The sequence below is a fragment of the Mastacembelus armatus genome, chromosome 20, assembly GCF_900324485.2.
Source record: "Mastacembelus armatus chromosome 20, fMasArm1.2, whole genome shotgun sequence".
NCBI lineage: Eukaryota > Metazoa > Chordata > Actinopteri > Synbranchiformes > Mastacembelidae > Mastacembelus > Mastacembelus armatus.
The window spans coordinates 7968588-7987210 of NC_046652.1; the positions used below are offsets into that span (position 1 = coordinate 7968588).

The window sequence follows — 18623 nt, forward strand, 5'->3', positions numbered from 1 at the left end:
TTTCTCTTCATGCCTGTTTTTGTACTCATAATGTGTTAGAGGGCATACTTTACTTGAACTAGTACTAATAGTCATCCAGGCAGAACAGATTTGATTGAGGTACTCACCTGGATCATGTGTTTTTCTGGTCTGTGATTTGTCGAGTCCATTGTCTGTGTGTTCTGTGTTGAGGACACTGGTTCAGGAATGCAAGGTGACAGACGGGGGTTGTCCACCCAAGTCCTAATCATTAAATCTAATCAATCCATGTCCTCACTGTTTGTCTCCGTTTGTTGATTGTTACCTTGTGCAGTTGAGTTTGTTTTTTTTTTTTCCAACACATTTTGTGGCAACTGTGCAGGGAACGGGGAGGAGTTTGTTATACATTTTATGCTTAAAATGGGTCTCTATTAAACAATCAAAATCAAATCTCTCCCACGATTCTTATTGGTTTGCCGATAAATGCACACCCGCTGCCTCTGGATCCTGGAGTCCAACTGGAGATCCTTTTCCCACCCACCTTCCTGCTTCCTGGATGTGACCCAGCCCAAAACTGACTGCAGCTGCTCCAGTATGGAGAATCCATTGGACCACGGCTGAGCAGGAACCAGAGAGCCGTTTATGCTTTTCAACTCCTCCCCAGTGACTCCCCAACAGACTGCTCCGCTTTCCACATTACTGTAGCTGAGTTTCTGCCAAAACTACGCCTCTGCACTGTCATAATTTTTAAACTGTCAAATGTTGGGGTTTATAGTTCCCTCTATGTGTTTGGTGATATGCATCCTGTCCTCAGTGGGTGGTAGAGCTGTACGTGAATGTGTGTAATTAGTGTTTCTAATAGCTTAACTATGTATGTGTTTTTGCTTCTGCTGCAAATCCTATTCACCACACAGGTTAGCTTTTTGTTAACAAAGTAGTGTTTCCAAGTGTGTATGTGTGTTTGTGCATTTAGCATGTGTGTGTGTGTGTGTAAATGTCACTAACCAACAACACCAAAATTTCCTTTCAGTGTTTTTAAGCAAACATGTATAACAGCAGAAGTTGATGAACACAAATCATTTCTGCACAATCTTTTCTGGTTTAAAAGTTTATTTTTTTAGAATGCATATGAAAAATGTCTGTCTTGCATCAATTCACTGTATTTGACAAAAGGAGCAAAACATTGGCCCAAATTTCAACATCCATATTTTTATAGATAAACCTGTTTTATGTCACACAAGGTGCCTACTGTAGTTTACAGAGGTTTTTGGAGTGCAGGTGAGGTACAGAGACACAGCAGCTTCAGTACTACTGTATGGGGACACCTCAGTTTGCATGCTCAGTGGAGCAACACATTCCTCAAGTTGCTTGTTACTGAGTTACCAGTGACCAGCGTGCACAACAATACACAGAATAGCTGAAAAAATATGCAAGTTTCTCTTTTCAGATTAACAACCAATAACTGCCCTCTCTGTGCCTTTCTTAAGTGGGAAATAATGACTGAAAGTTGCCCTGGAGCTGCCCATGCCCTCTTCTAAGGTCCTGAGCTGAGTGTGTTAAACACACACACACACACACACACACAGGAAAGAGAAGTGAAGGGAGCATTTGGCCCAGTTTTCTCTGCATAATTAACTCTGTAATCTTCAGAAAAACTGCTTCTCACTCCTTCTCTGTCACACTCACACTTCTCAGGTACATTAACTGCCAGCCTTGCGTGAATTTGTTGGGGCATTTTTTAATGTTCTTTCATGTTAGATGGCAGGGTGGGGGGTGGAGGGTCTCAGTCTGTGTCCTGTGTCCACTTCATTAGAGTTTAAACAGTCTGAAGGGACATTGAGGCTGCCTTTCACATCACACCACCTGCATTTCCCATTACACATAGTTCACTCATGGTTACTCATACGCCCACGTCCCTCCACACTTCACACTCTCTCTCCAAGAAACACACACACATACAGTACAATTATCGTTTCACGTGCTTTCTTTCCTCATACATTCAACACAAGCAAACATATAGTATGTTGTATAAACCCCTCACAGCCATTCACAAGTGCAGATGTGCACACGGTATAAACACAGCATGTGGTCATTTTTTTACCCTGTGCTTGAATATCTACTTTCCATACAGTCCACTGCTATAAATCATCCAGTCATCGCTCCTTATTAACCAACACATCTTTCTAATTTTTCTTTTCTTTTTTGTTATTTTTAGGGCTTTTTTTTGTTTCCTTTATTGTTCAGTGGGTCGCAGAGAGGCAGGCAGGAAAAGAGGAGGGAAGACCTGTGACAAATGTCAGCGATCGGACTCAAACCGCCAACGTCGCGTGTGTACATGGCACGCCACCAAAACCACCTGGCTGTTAGGGCGCCCCAGAGGATTTTTTTTTTTTTTTCTCACTCTCACATACACATACATGCAAGCACAAACACGTGTATAGTCTTTATTTGGGCTGCATGCTTCAATGAGCTGCTCATTATCACCCATCTGGGCTGTATAACCCTCCAATATGCAATTTTGTCTTTGCTTCAAGACAGAACATTGTTTATGCATCCATCATAGGTTGAGTTTAGCCCATTCCAGCTTGCCAAAAGATCACTAAACACACTACACTAAACAGACACACACTACACACACAATAGCAGGACAGGCCCTGCTGCCAGCACTGGCTTTATGAGTCCTTCATGTGAGTCTGACTCCATGCCTTTCTTTTTCCACTCTGGCAGTGTTCCCAAAAGGTCTCTGGCACAGCCATCACAGGTTAAACTTCACAAGTTAGTCTTCACAACAAAGTGGCAGAGTGGTCTACATGCTGGCCCCTCATCACACTGTCACTGGAGGGTATTTCTGGTCACTGGTGACACTGGACCCACCTGTGGGAGGAGGGCAGGGGGACTGGAGAGGTCTGTATCCTCCCTGGGTGGGGTCTATAAAGGCTGGGGTAGAAGACACAGGGTGGGCGTAGCTGATATACTGTGGGTGCAGGAACTGTCCCTGATGAGGCATGATTTGGGTGGCCTGCTGGCAATTGAGTACAGAGAAGTTGGTGGGCATGTTGACAAAGACGCTGGCATCAGGTGTCAGGCAGCAGGAGGCCTGAGCTCGAATTATGGGGGGGGGGGCAGGGCGTGGGGCAGCAGGCGGGGCAGAGGAACTCGATGAAGTGGCTGTACTAGACTGGCGGGATGATGAGCCTCTGGATGTACTGGCCATCATAGGGATGGTTTCCAAGAGCCGGCCACCACTGGCCCCTCCTCCTGATGCACTTCCAGAGGACAGTTCCTGTTTGGGTCGGAGGCAGCGGCAGCAGCACACAGCAACCACAGAACCCACCAGGATGAAAGCTACAAACACAGAGCCCACGATCAGGAAAGGCACATAGATGGGCACTACAGGGAAAGAGGAAAAGAAAACACATTCGCATTAAATAGCAGCTAAATATTTTCTTTTAAGTTGAACATAAAACTTCAAAGAAATACGGGCTCACACACTCATGTCTTGCTTCTCTGCACAGGCAAAGCCCCTTACATGTGAACTGAGATTGAGTTAGCCAGTGAAACAAAAGACTGAACACAGAAGAGTGTTTGAACTGGAGTAAAAGAATGAAAGGTACACTGGGATTGAGTCCCCGGGGAGCCCGAGGCTCTCATTAGCAGTTATTAAGTTTGTTTTGATCTGTTTTAATCCTCCACACCCTGCTGTGTCCCCGGCCTCCTCGACCCTGAAGACCCGTGTGTGTGTTGGGTGCCTGGGTGACATTCTTAAGCCCGGCTGCCAGAAATTTGTGACCCTTCTTGTTCTTCGGCTGTTTATGACAAAGCCTTTGAAAATAAGTTACTGAAGTTGAACTACAATAAATGGCCTCTGCTTGAAGAGGGGTAGTTGATTTAATGTAGCTGGATGGGAGGTTAGTTAGTCCTTTAAATCAAATGAGTAAGCCAATGCCTTCTCACTGACCTTTTCTTTTAAAACAGCAAGTCAGACTCACAACAGTGTACTCATATAACTCACAATTAGAATTAGGTCAAATAGCAAAGGAGTTATTAAACGGGTAAAAAGCTTGACATTTTTATTCATGAAGATTTCAGTTTCAGTCTACTTATTTCCAAAGTGAGCTGGAGATGGTCCAACAGCAACTTTAAAACAGGTCAACAAAGTTTTCTCTTTTTGCCCAACAGAAAACACAGTGTGTGTACGCTCTTGGCAAAAACGGGGTGACAGGCGAGATGAGGTGATTTCCTCTATCGTGCATTCCTATGCTCACTCACACAAACACCTTCCAAACACAATAATGACCATGTTACATTATAAGTGATTAGTTGTATTTTATTGTTCCCACAGGGTGTACTTATTTTCTGCTTTGAATGTACCCATGTATTACTGGGTGTAACTGTATGCCAAAGAGAGAAAGAGGTGGCAACAGGCTCCAGTTTCCTTTTGTATTTGGGTTCTTTGAAATACATCCACGCAGCCTTGAGAAACTTTTCAAAATGATAATCTACCTCACAGGTACACACTTTCCAGTAAGCAAGTGTTAAGAGTTACAGCAACACATAAGGTTACCAAAGCAGAAATGTCCTGAGAAGTCTTTACGTCTTTATCCTGCATCGCTGATGAGAATGAATATTTACAAAAATGCTTTTCTTGTCTTGCTTCACTCTTTTCAGTGTAGAGCTCTTTTCCGAAACAGTGATGGGCTTTTTCAGTATTATCAGTAAAATGTACTTGTGTCAAAGTGAATGTATTCCTAAAGCAAAAAAATGTCCCCTCTGCCTAACACTTAATCACACTATAAGACAATCACTGCAAAGATGAAAAGAGGATGTCAAATTCAGTTGGATAAGAAAAAGTAAAAAATGCAAAAGCAACATTTTCCTGTTGTTGCTGATCAGAGTGGAGCTAATTTAATTACTTTGTATAGTCAGTTTTTGTCCCATTGGTTCCCAATCAAGGGTTTGGACCCCTCCAAAAAGCCACAACTTAAATCTGACAGGTCATGAATGGGGTAAGAAGAAGAAGAAGAAGAAAGAGTGTAGAGCCAGATGCAACAGAGCAGTGGTTTTTAATCATTTCTGATCAGAACGAGATCACACAAACCTCGTCAAATAATCTAACATCAGCCTATGAACATAATCATAACGACAATACTAAAATGGTCACCATTTAAATTTAGTGTGAAACACAAAGCAGACTTGAGGCACAGGAACATATTTACTGTCCACAATATGTGCACATGCACCGGGGCCAAGCAAAGCAAGGAAACAATAAGGTGGAGTCAAGAAAAAGCTGCAAACTTTTGAAATCTCTCATCATCGACCAGATTCACAATGTTACACAGCAGCAAACATACAGAAATAACTCTGCAAGTCAAATAACAGAGGCTTTAAACTCAATTACAACTCTTAGTTACAATCTCAGCCAACAGTGGGTGCTGCAGCACCCCTCAGCACATCCCATCCTGTGCCTGTGAAGCAGAACTAAGGCCGAAGGTATAAAACCAGAGGCAAACAGAAACTTTGACCCTATAATGGTACTAAACGTAAACCTCATGGTGACAGTCATGAAACAGTCAGGGAGTCAGCAATGCCAGTAGGTTTCTTTGTGTCGGTGCCAATAACATCTGTACAAAATCATGGCAAATAGGGCAACTCAGCCCGCAGGTCCAAAGGTGTTGGACCAACCAACAGTACGACGTTGTTATCCACAGCTAAAGGCTAAATGTTAAGAGACAAAGTATATTTTATTGTTGTATTACTTTTTAAACTTATTTTTATAGGGCTCATAAGACGAAAAGGATATTGCTCACACCACTTTTTTAAAGTAAGATTCTGGTTTTATTTTTTACGTAAAATTATTTGCCAGATATTTGATATGTCTGTTTTTCTGCTGTAATGTGAAAAGTGTATCTTTATCTCTATACTTGAGTAAATATAGGCTACTTATTTGCTTTCTATCAGAGTGCAAGCAAATGCCAAAAGAAATCTGAAAAACTATTTTTTACCTCTTGCTTTGTGTGAAGCAAAGGAATCACTTTTTGTGGGCATGGCGTTTAAAACCCTCCCATTGTTCCCTGTCGCTCCTCCACACCTGTTGCTGCAGTTGAGCTGTTGCAGCCATGCCTCAATAACAGCAGCCCCCTCTCCTAAGCTCTTGTTTTGGGCACGGTCTTTGTGGCTGGCTGGCTGGCTGGACTCTCCCTCATCACCCTCGCCTATCCCAGGGGCATTCTCCTGTTCCTAAATACCATATGTTCCTTCATGTTGAGCACATTAATAATTTCCTGCCAGTTATCCATTGACATTACAGTGTGTATCTTTCCTGGATGATTAATTGGCTACAAATGTATGAAAAATGAAATGCACAACTGGGCTTTACATGGAAAAAAAAGCCACTTCCTCTGTTGTTAGTGAAGAAAAAGCCGCTTTTCTTTCACAGGTCAAGTTATTTTGGCTGGAGGCCACTGAATGAAATGTATACACCAGTTTCTTCAGTGATAAGGCATGATAGTCTTAGCAAATGACAGGTTATAGCTGGAGGTCCAAAACAGGGCATGCTATCCTAAGGGGAAACATGAAACACGCCTGTGTTGCTTTTGTCCTTGATGGCCAATATTTGCTGTGTTTTTCTGAAACGCGTTTATTCAAGATAAGATGCAGCTTAAATAGAGTTTGGTAGATTAATTCATTTGAATATAAGCACTGATAGACCAAAACATGGGGACAGGGTGAATAGAAAACAGTCCACAGCCACCAGGAGACTGGTGGTGGTGATGGGGGGGTGGGGATTAGGAGCAGCTTGGGAAAGAGACTCCACGAGCCGAGAAGGAAATGATACATAACGCGATTTGTATTTTTATGAACAAAGCTGTCAGCGCCTTTTGGCGAGCCCCTGCCCAAGATCCGGTCAAGCCCAAACTTGATCCCCGTGGGGACAGGGTGATCTGAGCCTGGCCCCTCTTGCACTGTTACAGGCAGAACAAACACAGCTATTTATAAAGTGCAGAAGCGCGGCACATACTACCATTTGTGCGTGCAGTTAACTGGTTCCGAGGAGTCTACTGCTGTCTGCTGTGCAGCTGTTGTCTCTGACGGGGACAGGCAGTAGATGGACCCCTAAACATGGACTGTGGGGCTGCGGGCTTTATGAGAGGAAACTAGAGATTATAATAGGTCTGCAATTTACAATATCAAATTGCGTGTGACTTGGCCATGGCGTTAATACAACCTTTAAATGCAGTGCGCCTAAAAGCCCACATGGCATTTCATTACTTTTATCGCGAATATGAATGGAAAACAAAAATCAATATGGCAGTAACCAACAATTTAATGTCCACAGAGACACATTGCATTAACAACAACAACAACAAAAAAAACATGTGAGCAGTTTTAGTGGATTTTCGTTGACATGCTGTACACATGAATCACACTGAGTTGGGATTGAGGGTTTTTATACCTGCACCGGAGTCCTTGTTCTCCTTGCTTTCTGTCCCGGGCTCCTGAGCCTGTCGGTCATTATCGCAGCTCCCCTGATCAAGCCGCGCGTCAGTGCTGGCGCAGCAGTAGCGCAGCTCGCATTTCCCGCAGCAGATGATAGAGTCCTCTGCGTCGATCTTCTCCGGGCACTGGAACCCTTCTTTCCACACGCCCTGGGAGTCTTGCCAGCCGTGGCAATACTCCCCGCTGGCTTTCACGTCGATAATGACAAGGAGTAAAGTCATAATCGCGGTGACAGACATCGGGAATCCGCCTCCCCACATCCTTGGCCAGGTGGCCCGCAGCCGAACACCGGCTCACTGAAAGAGACAGGGAGGTGTTCACTCCTCACGTCTAACCTGGTGAGGGGGGAGACACGGTAGATTAGCGCGATGAACGGAGATGAGGGGATGAAGTGAGGGAGCAACAAACCACTCAGGAGTCCACGAGGGAGTCATTTGTTAGAGGAATCCCGTGCGTAATTCAGATTCAACAGTTAATTATGCGATTGAAAGGAAAACTGTCACAGAAATGACATAGACCTTTGCAGATTCCAGCTGTAAACCATCACAGCTGTGGTAAATCCAACTCTGAAAGACTAAAGGAGCTCCTCTGGCACGGTAAAGAGGCTGTACATGTCTTCTCTTAGCGCGTTAAATGACTTTCCACAAGGCTGCAGAGAAACCAACACTTGTAGTCTGACCCATAAGAGTACAGCTGTTGTCACGTCTGAGTCCCGTCAGCGTCAGCCCCGTGCGTAAAGATAACTTTCCAGACTTAAGCGGCTCGGTCTGCATTGTTGGGTGTCAGAAATCACTCAGCGCAGCCTGGCTCTGCCTAACCCGACTGAAGTAAAGCATGCAGTTTATCCCACTTTGTGCCACAGTGAAAGGGGCGTGCAAAAAGTCCGATGCAAATACACACCTCACTATAACACAATAAACCCGTGGAATTACCGGTGTCAAGGTATAATGAATAACATATAACTTCCTCTTCAAGCCTTTAAAATAAACCCCAGCTCTGGAAATACTACATGTAGATTTTGTAACTTTTGTGGACTTGTTTGGAAAATATCAAAATCAAATATAAAGGTATTTCTAAATTATGGTGTACAAAATTAAAAACCCACTTTTGCCTCCAGCCATAGTCAACAGTCTTATCTTGTTTGAAATCTGCTTCACAAAAGTTTTGATTGGTTATTGTTTACACGTTTTTTGTACTTTGTGGATATATTTTCTGCGATGTATTGCAGTTACTTCGATTTTTCAAAGTAAATCCAACTTTAAAGTTAAACGCTACTAAAATTCACACACAATTAGGCTTTTAGTTTGAAGGCAAGACACACTGTTTCCCGCCAGCTATTATTTATAAATGACACAGATTCTTCCATCTTTAAAAAATCATGAAAATACTTGGAGCAGTTCCCGCTAAGTTCAATTAAACTAATTTTCTCTTTCCGGAACTTTTGTTGATCTAACCTGTCTGTCAGTTTTCTCCAGGTGGGACGTCTGGTACGCCAGCCTGCAGATATCCCTGCAGGAATATATGCATGGTGACATTGCCATCTAGTGGCTATACCCGAACGAATGATAGGTCCAGTTTTCATTATGTTATGAAATAGGTTTGACTGTTTGTTTTTGAGAAAAACAGTAGCTTTGGTCTAATTCGTAGATCTAGTGTATTCTGTATTTTATGTATTATGAAATACTTGTATTTTTCTTAAATATTATGATTTTTATGATGAGTACAGAGCATTCAATTGGCAGATACTGCATTATTTTATTCAAGTACATTGAATTTATAATTAAATACTTTGAAGATATGAACTTAATTATATAACAGGTAAAACAATGCTGTAGATAGATATCAACACAGTAGTTAAAATAGCCCGCTAATGACACTACTGTTCACAGTAGTAAAACACGACAAACATGATCAAATAATGTACGACCCTTCATAAAAGCAGGTTGTACACACATGGACTGTCCTCCTAGAGCGCCTGTCGCCACTTGTACTTCATTTCCCATCAGGCACCGTCGTGAAGGGTTGTCCGTGGCAACGGCACAGGAAGTGGCGCGTAACTGTTGAAAAACTGTCACATAACAAACTGAAGGAAATTTTTTACTTTGTTCAGTTTGTCCAAAGTGGCAGGAGTATAAGCTGCTGGAAACGCTGTTCTAACTATCCGGGGTTTGACGTCGTCGTAAGTGTAAGTGCTGTTTCAGTGTTTGGTTAGCTAACGAAAAAATTAACGTTATTTCACGATAACTGATGCTAAACAAAGCTGCGTATCTGGGCTGAGTAGTTGAAGCAAAAACTGTTGGGAAGGAGACTCGGTTAATAATTTAATACCTTATTAAGCTGATGGTGATTCATACAGACTGTATGTAACTAACTACGTTACAAAGCATCACCGTGTGTCTGTGAACAGATGTCGTTTGTGAGAGTGGGGCGTCCACAGCAACACAGCAAAGCAAAAAGGTCTGTTCGCCCCAACAAGGCCTCAGCTCCCCGAAGAGAGTGGGTGGTGAGTATTACAGCTGTTGAAAACAAACCACATCAGCCCTTCACATTTTTGGGCTTTACTTGAAGCCACTAGTGCTCTTTTCTTTAAACATAGGTTTTGAGCCCAAATTTACTCTCCACAACATGTTTTAAAAGCTGAAAACTGAAATATCACATTTACACCATTTACTCAGGACTTAGTTGAAGCACCTTTGGCAGTAATTATAGCCTGGAGTCTTTGCGGGTATGACACAATAAGCTTTGCACACCTGGACAGGGGGATTTTCTGAAATTCTTCTTTGCAAATCCTCTAAACCTCCGTCAGGTTGGATGGGGACTGTCGATGAGCTTTGCTCCATTCATCTTTCCCTCAACCCTGAGCAGTCTGCCAGTCCCTGCGGCTGAAAAACACCTCCACAGCTTGATGCTGCTACCACCATGCTTCACTGTTGGGATGGTATTGGGCAGCTGATAAGAGGTGGCCTGGTTTCCTCCATACATAAAGTGTTAGACTTGAGGCCAAACAGTCCAATCTTGGTCTCATCAGACCAGAGAGTCTTGTTGCTCACAGTCTGAGTCCTTCAAGTGCTTTTTTGCAAACTCCAAACAGCTTTCACGAGTTTTGCACAACAGGAGAAGTTTCCCATGTTGTTGCAAAGGGTCTGAATACTTATGTAAATGTGATATTTTAGTATTTCCTTTTAAATAAATTTAAAAACTTTCCTGAAATTCAGTTTTTACTTTGTCATAATGTGCCACTGAGTGTAGATTAATGAAAAAAAGAATTTAAACAATTGTAGTATCAGCCTGCAACATAACAAAATTGAGAGAAGTGAAGGGGTCTGAATACTTTGTGAATGCACTTTATTTGAGAGTTGTCAATTACCACTAATTCTTATTCAGAACAGCCTTAGAAATCAGTCATTTCACAAACTCAATTTTAAGCACTGAATCTGATGGCACTCTTCCAAACTATATGCTATTTAAAAATAATGAAACCTCAAAGTTCACTTTTAGAAGATTTTTGTAAAAACATTTTGTTAAAAATATCCACTGAGTATTAAAGTAATACCCTCTGTCTGTTGTTGGTTTCAGAGCACTGTCAATGATCTGTCTGTGCACAAGCTGACACCTGCAGAGCTGGTAAGTGGTTGTATTCTTGTTGCATGAAGGGTACTGTTTTGCGTAATTTATTTTCTGGATAGGGAAGTTTTATTTCCTTTGCATAAAATTGACACTTGTCATAGACACGATCAGCTGATTGTACTGATAGGTGAAGCATTTAATATTAAGGCAGGACTAACAAACACAAACAGATTAGTTTGATCAATTAATAAAAAAATCTGTTGAAGTAATTTCAGAGTAATATGAATATTTGTTGCACACCATATACATTTTCTGTCTTCTGTCAGAATCACCGGCATGAGATTCATAAATCTCATAACAAAGCTGCTGCTCAGTGGGAGATGAGAGAGAAGGTCCTGAAACGACGTTTCAGACATGCAGGAAGTCCAGCACCTCTGGATCAATCCAGCCTCCGCATCATCAAAGAGGTGTTTGTATTTGTATTTGTATTTGTATTTGTATTTGTATTTGTGTGTGTGTGTGTGTGTGTGAGTGACAATAACTTTCCTGTTATTTTAGGTGTTTTCTGCGCTGACTAGATGTTGGTTAAGAAGGAATTTAGTTTTTATTTTATTAAACAAGAAAGAAGTATTTGACTTTAAAATGTTAACCAAACCCCTCCAAGTTTAACATGCTGACTATGGGGTGTTGTACCACTGTAGGTTTTCTCTGACCAGCTGCTGCTGCAGGATGTGCTGGCCCGCTCTGACAGAGCCATGGCTGTGGTCAAGGACCTATTTGGAGATGCTCCACGGAGACAGACAGGTAGCAAGCAACATTTAGATGCAGTGATTGGATAGAGTGCATACTAGTCCTTTATGCTTGTAGATTGTCAATCACGTACCTCCTTTTGAGGGGTTATGCGTAGTTTGTAGTATTTATGTTTATTTAAACTTAATGAGCCACAAACACGAGCCATCCTACAAGTGTGTACATATTTCCGCAGGACATCCTAGTGTAACCATGGCTCCAAACTGTCACTCTGATTCAGAATTGCCTGTACTCCAGAGACCAGACCCTCCAACTCAGCTGTCACTGCTCAGCCAGTCGATGATGGACCAGCAGGTTATTGAGACTGTTGTATACTGTTATTATCACCAGATATAATATATTTTTTAGTGCATCATGTGTTTTTTATTAAATAATACATCGCTGTATTATTTTCCAGTTTTGCATTATAACGTCCCTTGGCATTAATATATTTTCATGTACAAAATGCTTCATTCAAGGCTCTCAATGAACTAGAAGCTTCAGGGGAGGACCACAGTGAAGAAGATTCCTATTCTTGTGGCAGTTCAGAGAATCATGTAATTCGAAGGTATTAATGAATACAAAATTGGCATTACTTCCAAAACAGTACAAACCACAACAAGCAGAGTTAACAAGCTGACTTGTGTGCCTTGCTTGGGGAATAGTATGTCAATAGTTGAATTTTTTATTGATTATGACTGATTATAAAGTGTCACATTTTTGCAGGGCCAACATCCGAAAAATGAAGGCAAGGTCTGGGGCCAGAGTGATACAGCAACAGAAAGTCGACCGTCCCAACTATCACCAGGCAGAGAGAGATAATATTCCTGTTACCCCCTGCACATCAGGCAGAGCTCCAGATCAGACAGGTAGACTGAACATGTAAGGTTCTCTAAGGGTATACACTAATCAACCATGACATCAAAACCACCTGCCTAACATTGTGTAAGGCCCTCTCATATGGCCAAAACCGCCCTGACCCTCAACAAGACCTCTGAAGGTATCCTCTGGTATCTGACACCAACACAATAGCAGTATATCCTTAAGGTCCATCAAGTTGAGGTCAGCCCTTCAAAGACTCTGTTTAGTTGATGTAAAATGAGTTGTGATTCGTCAGTCAAGTGCACCTTTTCTATCAAAATCTGGCCATTGTCGGAAGTTTCTCAGATTCTTATTGCAGGCCATTTTATTCTGCTTCATATTTACATATTTCATGTAGTTAGGCCACTACAAGGCATATATCAGATTAACAAACTCCTCCCCCTTTGTTTCAGCTTTGAATGCTTCAGTGGCTGTTCAGCGTGTTCGGTCCAAACAGAACCAGTCAGGGGAAACTATAGAGGAACCTTCAGTTTCTCATGTCCTGAATCCTGACCAGTCAGGTAATATGATAAAGGGTCCTATTTCTTCATAATGTGTGACTCTGAGTGTGAATGTTAATATAAGCTCCAACGCACAGAATAAATCAGTAACTTATTCTATGAATCCTTATCTATGTGTTTCACAGGAATGTTCAGTAGTCGTACTGGCAGGACCAAGAAGTGTGTTTCTCAGGGTTCAGTGTTCAATGGATCCTCTGTTGCCTCTCTTAGCGGGGACCAGTCCACTCTGGGCCTTCTGCAGACCATGTTGGGTCAGGTGGAGGCAGACTTGGATAGTCTAAGTTCTGACACAATGCCAGGCTCCACTCTGAGACCAGAGCATCAGAGAACCCAAGGTCTAACTGGATTCTCTGTCGCCTTGGTCTCCACGCTTGGACGTTTAGTGCATCTCCTCAAACAGGTTCATCAGAAGATCAGTAAATCTTTATCAAGTACCCCTTTATGTTGATGTTATACTATATATCCATTGTGGACTATAACAGGACATACGGTATACGTACATTACTTTACTTATTACTTATACCACAGTGTTTTATATTTTTGAATGGTTTCTAGGTTGACATTAGCCTTGTGTTATTCAGTCTTATTTTAATCATTTTGTTTCTGTTGAAGTTACCTAATCGATGCATATAGATTGGATGCTGACTTCTAACAAGCACATCTGCAGTTCATTTGGATTTGAAAAAAAAGAATTTGTGAACAGTTGAAGCAGAAATCTTGTCATCTGATAGATTACAAAACTCACAAAAATCTTACCATACCTTTTCATACACTGAGAAAAATACATTTTCTTACAATTTACCTCACTGCTTTCTCTTGATGTTTGCTCATTTTGCACTCCACCTGTGATAGAGGGATGAGGAAGCTCAGAAAGATGCTCAGGAGAGGAGAAAACTGCAGGCGGAGCTGAAAGAGCAGCGAGGGCTGATAAATGCTCTCACTGCTGAGACTATGACTCTGAGAGAAGAGGCTACAACTCTGCAGGTGAGATGGAGCTTAACACACGGTCTGACACTGTTTTATTATGCCGATTCCAACTGTACTGATGAATTGTCTTTATTTCTGCTTGGTTCCTCAGGAAGTGTTGCAGCAGCAGACAGCAGAGCTGGAGCAGAAGTTGGACACAGTAGTGCTGGTGATGGGAGGACTTGGACTGCTGGAGGAACACACTGACCCATCCCAAGACTCTAATGTCAAAGCTGCAGGTCCTTACATTGTTTGTGTGTGTCTGTGAATGGATATTGTGTATCGTGTACATATACTGGTGAACTGTATATATTTTTTTCTATACAGTTTGTCAGTCTGCACCTGCTTCTGAGCAAAAACAAGCTTCTGTCTCTCCTGCTGTCCTGCTCTCCCCGCCTCGGCAGACAGACAACTGGCAACATATTCCTGGTAACAATTTTACTGTCCCCTGATCTGATTCTCATTCAGTCATATGTGAAAAGGTTACATTTTCTTCAATCCTCCCCAGCTGCTCAGCCCGGACCACTGTACCATCAACTATCTCCTACAGATAACCTGCATCCCTTTGAGGACCTCACAGCCTCAGCCTCAAGCCTCACCAGCTCACCTCTCACTAGCCTGCCCTCCACTTCTCTGACTGCAGATCTTCTCCGCTCACAGTGTCCTCCAGAGACCATGCTGGCTGAAATCGCTCAGCTGAGCCAACAGAACAACCTGATTAGGGCCCAGCTCAACCAGGCTATGGGACTGGCATCAGGAGCAGGTGGCTCAACTAGTGGTAGCAGCGAAGAGAGAAGGTTGAGCTCCTATAGCACAGGAAGAATTACACCTCAGAGTGTTGGAGAGAAAAGGACGCCAGGGTCCAGCAGCACAGGCAGACAGAGTCAGAACATCCAAGCTGCTGACAGAAACCAAGTGACTCCTAAGGTGATACAGTGATGGAATATAAATCACGTTTCACTTATATCAACATTGTTTCCAGGCTTTGCAGTGAGCTGTCAGGATTCTCACAGTAATGAGTTTTACCAGGCATAATCCACATTCACACAGGATTTGTGTGTGTGTTTTCTTTCTTAGGCAACATCTTCTAATGCCCTTAGTGTGAGCAGTATGGAGCAGCGCCTCCTTGAGCTCAACAGGCAGAGTGCAGCTGCAAGGGGTCGACTGCTGGAGCTTATTGAACAGCAGAAGCAAAGTGTTTCAATAGAAGTTTCTCCCTCTGTCTCTTCCATCGCTCCTTCTGCCTTCAGCCCACATACAGCAGGTACAGTTGCTTAATTTGACATATCTCTGTTCATTGGTGTCATTTACTGTGACTATAAAAATCATTACAACGTGTCATTCTTAGATAGAGGAGGAAGTCCGGAGGTGTCCATGCTGCTGCCTGTGCAAGACCATCAGAGACAGTGAGTGTCTGCTGGATGAGATTGATTTTACAGGATGGTGAGAAATGGAAAGTTTCCACTTTGCTGTGTGCTGTTTGACGTTAGATGACATTTTTTTAGCAGGTTGACAAAAGAATAACTAAACCATAATTTTAAACATGTAAACCATAAGACTAAAATTTGACTGTAATACAAACACATCCTATACATAATTTCTTATACTTTGCATCTTAGGTCCTCAAATAGTCTGTAGTCCATAGACCTCGTTTCATCAGTTTACTAAGATCTTCAAATGCAAAAAGAAGACATATCAAAATATCTTTACAATTACTACACTGCCATAATAAACCCAAGGTAAATGAGCACAATCAGAGACTAGTGTGCTCTCTCCAGCTCCACAGCTTCAGTTGAAACTATACTAACAAGTACAAGCAGCCTATTAAGTCTATTAATCATTAGAGGCCATGTGTAGCTGAAGTATTTATTGGTCCTAATTAAGCCTACAACATAAAACCTTAAGTGTTGTTCATAGAAAACCTCAAAACATGAACCATAAGCAAATATTTAATGTGAAAATGTTGCCAGCAGAGACGTGTCTGTTTGCGATTGATAGCAATATGAAAACTGTGGTCATGAAGTAGAAAATGAGAGATGATGTCTTTTTGCTATAAAGAAAAGATTATGACAGTTCCTTGTTAAATGGTTTCCATGTGTTGAAGGTAATACTTTCTTTAGGTTTGGATAAGAAAGGGCTAGAAACAGCGAGTTAGTAAGACCAGGGCTGACTAAATTCTCTTTGTATGTGCTGCAGATGTGCTCGGTCTGAAGTATCTTCTCCAAGGTTTGGAGGAGAAGCCAGGGATGGCAGAACGCAGGTACATGCACACACAAACTCTGGATTTCACCATGTAGTTTTCATTTGAATCTAAATGACATATTTCTAAATTTTTTCTAAATAAAACATATTTCTTTTTCTACTGCAGATGGACAAGCAGAGAGATGGGTGGTTTTCCTTGTCTGCTCATATGAGATGACAAGAAGAGCAGGAACCTGAGGACATTTGTTACAAGCCATTTTTGAGTGACTTATCTATGCATTTTAATCACTGAATTAAACTTGTTGAATTTTTAATTTATAATGAGCTCTGCCTTTTGGTCTTAACTGTTTGTGCCATAATGAGTAAAACTATTTCTGTTTTTAAAGTGCCTGAAATAAAAAGAAACATCTTTAACATTTGAAGTAAAACGTGTTTTATTGTCTGAGTGCTACCAGGGTTGTATTGTCCTCTCTTGCTTTAAAAATAAACCAAATAGATAATTTGCCAAAACCTTTGTATACAACTGCCTTGTATAACTAATTTATTATATCACGGCCCAGTGTAAAGTTGGTGCCACAGCTGCCACAAACTAACCAGTACTGGTGATTACTCAAATTAATGTTTCTGTAATAGTTAATCCACCAGAATGTGCAAGCTCTTTAGTTACAGTGGTATTTCTAATACTAAAATATAATTGTCATCCATACATTTTGGAATTTACCGTTTTACAGGAAGTGCAGAAGAAATCATCAAACACAATGTTTTTTTTTATTCTGATGCCCAGTTATTTAATTGCATTTCTTAATGGAAAACTAAAGTTTAATGGGTAAATGTTACACTTGATTAGTTTTTTACCTCTGAGAAAAATCTCATGTGCTGGACCAAATGTGGGTATAAAAATGTGAATTTGAGGTCCTCCATTGTTCAAAATGGTAAAGCTAATAATGACCATATTGTTTTGTTTTAAATAAGTTAAAGACTTCTTAAAATATGTTTTCTCTTTTTTATGACAGGTGGTCTAACACATTTGTTAAGCAGTGAATGTTTTGTGGATTGTACTGCTCCAGAGAACCAGGGTAAGTTCTTCAGAAATGTGTGGGTGTTAATGGGAAGACTAGCAAAACACTAATAAGGAATAATAGTTGTTTTTTACACAAAATGCCTGAGCCTAAATTATTATGCTTTTATCTGTTTACTATTTAAGATTTAACTAACATTAACAGTTCATTAGCTTAATAGCCCTCTATATATGTGTGTAGCTGCTGCTCCAAAAATACAAAACTCATTTGTGTGTGTCAAAACTCATTTGTGTGTGTCTGGGATGTTCAGAGGTCCCCTAAACATTTTTATGTCATCTTCATCAAATCCACATTAAAGTCCAAACTGAGGTTATACTGTCTGTTCATCTGAGTAGTAGTTGCTTCAATAGTTACTCCTCTACACAATGACCTCTAGTGGCAAAGATAGTGTTCATGCACATGTATGCAAACACCTGTTATTTCTTTTTTTCTCTCATTCATTATATTATGATGATAATAGAACATTTGTCATATTTTTGTGTGGTATATATTTCATATATTTTCAGCTTTTAATTTAATGTAATATTTAGATTGTACTCTCACAACCTGGCAAACAACCTGGTCATGGCAAAAAAAAAAAAAAAGAAAATCAGATGTCTGTGTTAGGAAAAATCAAACAAACCATATTTATTAATAACAGTAAAATATATTAGCTGACTGTATGAGATGGTCAGTGATTAGATCTGTAGCATTATGTTGTCTGGTGCAAAATAAAGACCAGAACCAGTAAAACAAACAAAACATGTGGTCCAGAGGAAGAGCCAGCAGTGAAGTGAGAGCCACCAGGAATAGCTGGACCTTAATTCATTCTGGCCCCTAAGATGATCTCTGCCTCCCAGGACCTGAAACCACACAAAGCATAACTAACAGCCACATGCTGGCAGAACCACACAGCCGTCACAATACACAGTTTTCTAAATATTTATGATTTAATGTTTTTTGCATGCTTTCTGTTATTTCCTATTTATTTTAATTGCTTCATAATGTTTTGATCCAGTGACTGTAGTGGTCTGTAATTGAATTTCATCTAATCTAATTTGGCTTGGTTTGCTTTGTGCTGAATGCACTGATGTAACATGACTTCTTTTATTTTTGTTGTAGAAACTTATCAGTGACAAAATAGGCAGGAAACATGGGGAGAGACAGGGGTAGAATACAAAACAAAGGTCCACAGCTGCAATTT

At 41.2% G+C, this 18623-nt stretch overlaps 2 protein-coding genes across 4 annotated transcripts; one reads left to right on the forward strand and one right to left on the reverse strand.

Moving 5' to 3' along the window:
• Positions 1-616: 616 nt before the first annotated feature.
• Positions 617-8272, reverse strand: shisa2b (shisa family member 2b). Its single transcript, XM_026291955.2, has 3 exons — positions 7974-8272; positions 7412-7790; positions 617-3348 (listed from the first exon to the last, which is right to left on the reverse strand). The coding sequence occupies exons 2-3, from the start codon at positions 7713-7715 to the stop codon at positions 2783-2785; spliced, it is 870 nt and encodes a 289-aa protein (XP_026147740.1). The 5' UTR covers positions 7716-7790; positions 7974-8272; the 3' UTR covers positions 617-2782.
• Positions 8273-9494: 1222 nt separating this feature from the next.
• On the forward strand, positions 9495-16775 carry spice1 (spindle and centriole associated protein 1). 3 transcript variants are annotated; one of them, XR_003294812.1, is made up of 18 exons: positions 9495-9640; positions 9863-9958; positions 11032-11079; positions 11349-11489; positions 11724-11826; positions 12008-12126; positions 12291-12379; positions 12538-12680; positions 13086-13193; positions 13319-13593; positions 14046-14177; positions 14272-14398; positions 14487-14588; positions 14668-15086; positions 15237-15423; positions 15508-15602; positions 16356-16419; positions 16528-16592. XR_003294812.1 is itself a non-coding variant. In XM_026292883.1 (18 exons), exons 2-18 carry the CDS (start codon positions 9863-9865, stop codon positions 16576-16578), a joined length of 2262 nt encoding a protein of 753 aa, XP_026148668.1. In that variant the 5' UTR covers positions 9495-9640; the 3' UTR covers positions 16579-16775. The 3 variants fall into 3 exon arrangements, 2 of the variants coding, with proteins under 2 accessions (XP_026148668.1, XP_026148669.1); XM_026292883.1 differs by having other exon boundaries at positions 15508-15565; positions 16528-16775; XM_026292884.1 differs by having other exon boundaries at positions 14710-15086; positions 15508-15565; positions 16525-16775.
• The last annotated feature ends 1848 nt before the right edge of the window (positions 16776-18623 follow it).

What these genes read in the sequence shown, in the direction of transcription:
- spice1 (XM_026292883.1), top strand. Translation starts at nt 9,863, where the DNA reads ATGTCGTTTGTGAGAGTGGGGCGTCCACAGCAACACAGCAAAGCAAAA. An exon ending in AGCTGACACCTGCAGAGCTG is followed by an intron (nt 11,080 to 11,348) that starts GTAAGTGGTTGT and finishes GTCTTCTGTCAG; the next exon opens with AATCACCGGCATGAGATTCA. An exon ending in GCCTCCGCATCATCAAAGAG is followed by an intron (nt 11,490 to 11,723) that starts GTGTTTGTATTT and finishes GTACCACTGTAG; the next exon opens with GTTTTCTCTGACCAGCTGCT.
- shisa2b (XM_026291955.2), bottom strand. Translation starts at nt 7,715, where the DNA reads ATGTGGGGAGGCGGATTCCCGATGTCTGTCACCGCGATTATGACTTTA. An exon ending in GAACAAGGACTCCGGTGCAG is followed by an intron (nt 3,349 to 7,411) that starts GTATAAAAACCC and finishes CTTTCCCTGTAG; the next exon opens with TGCCCATCTATGTGCCTTTC.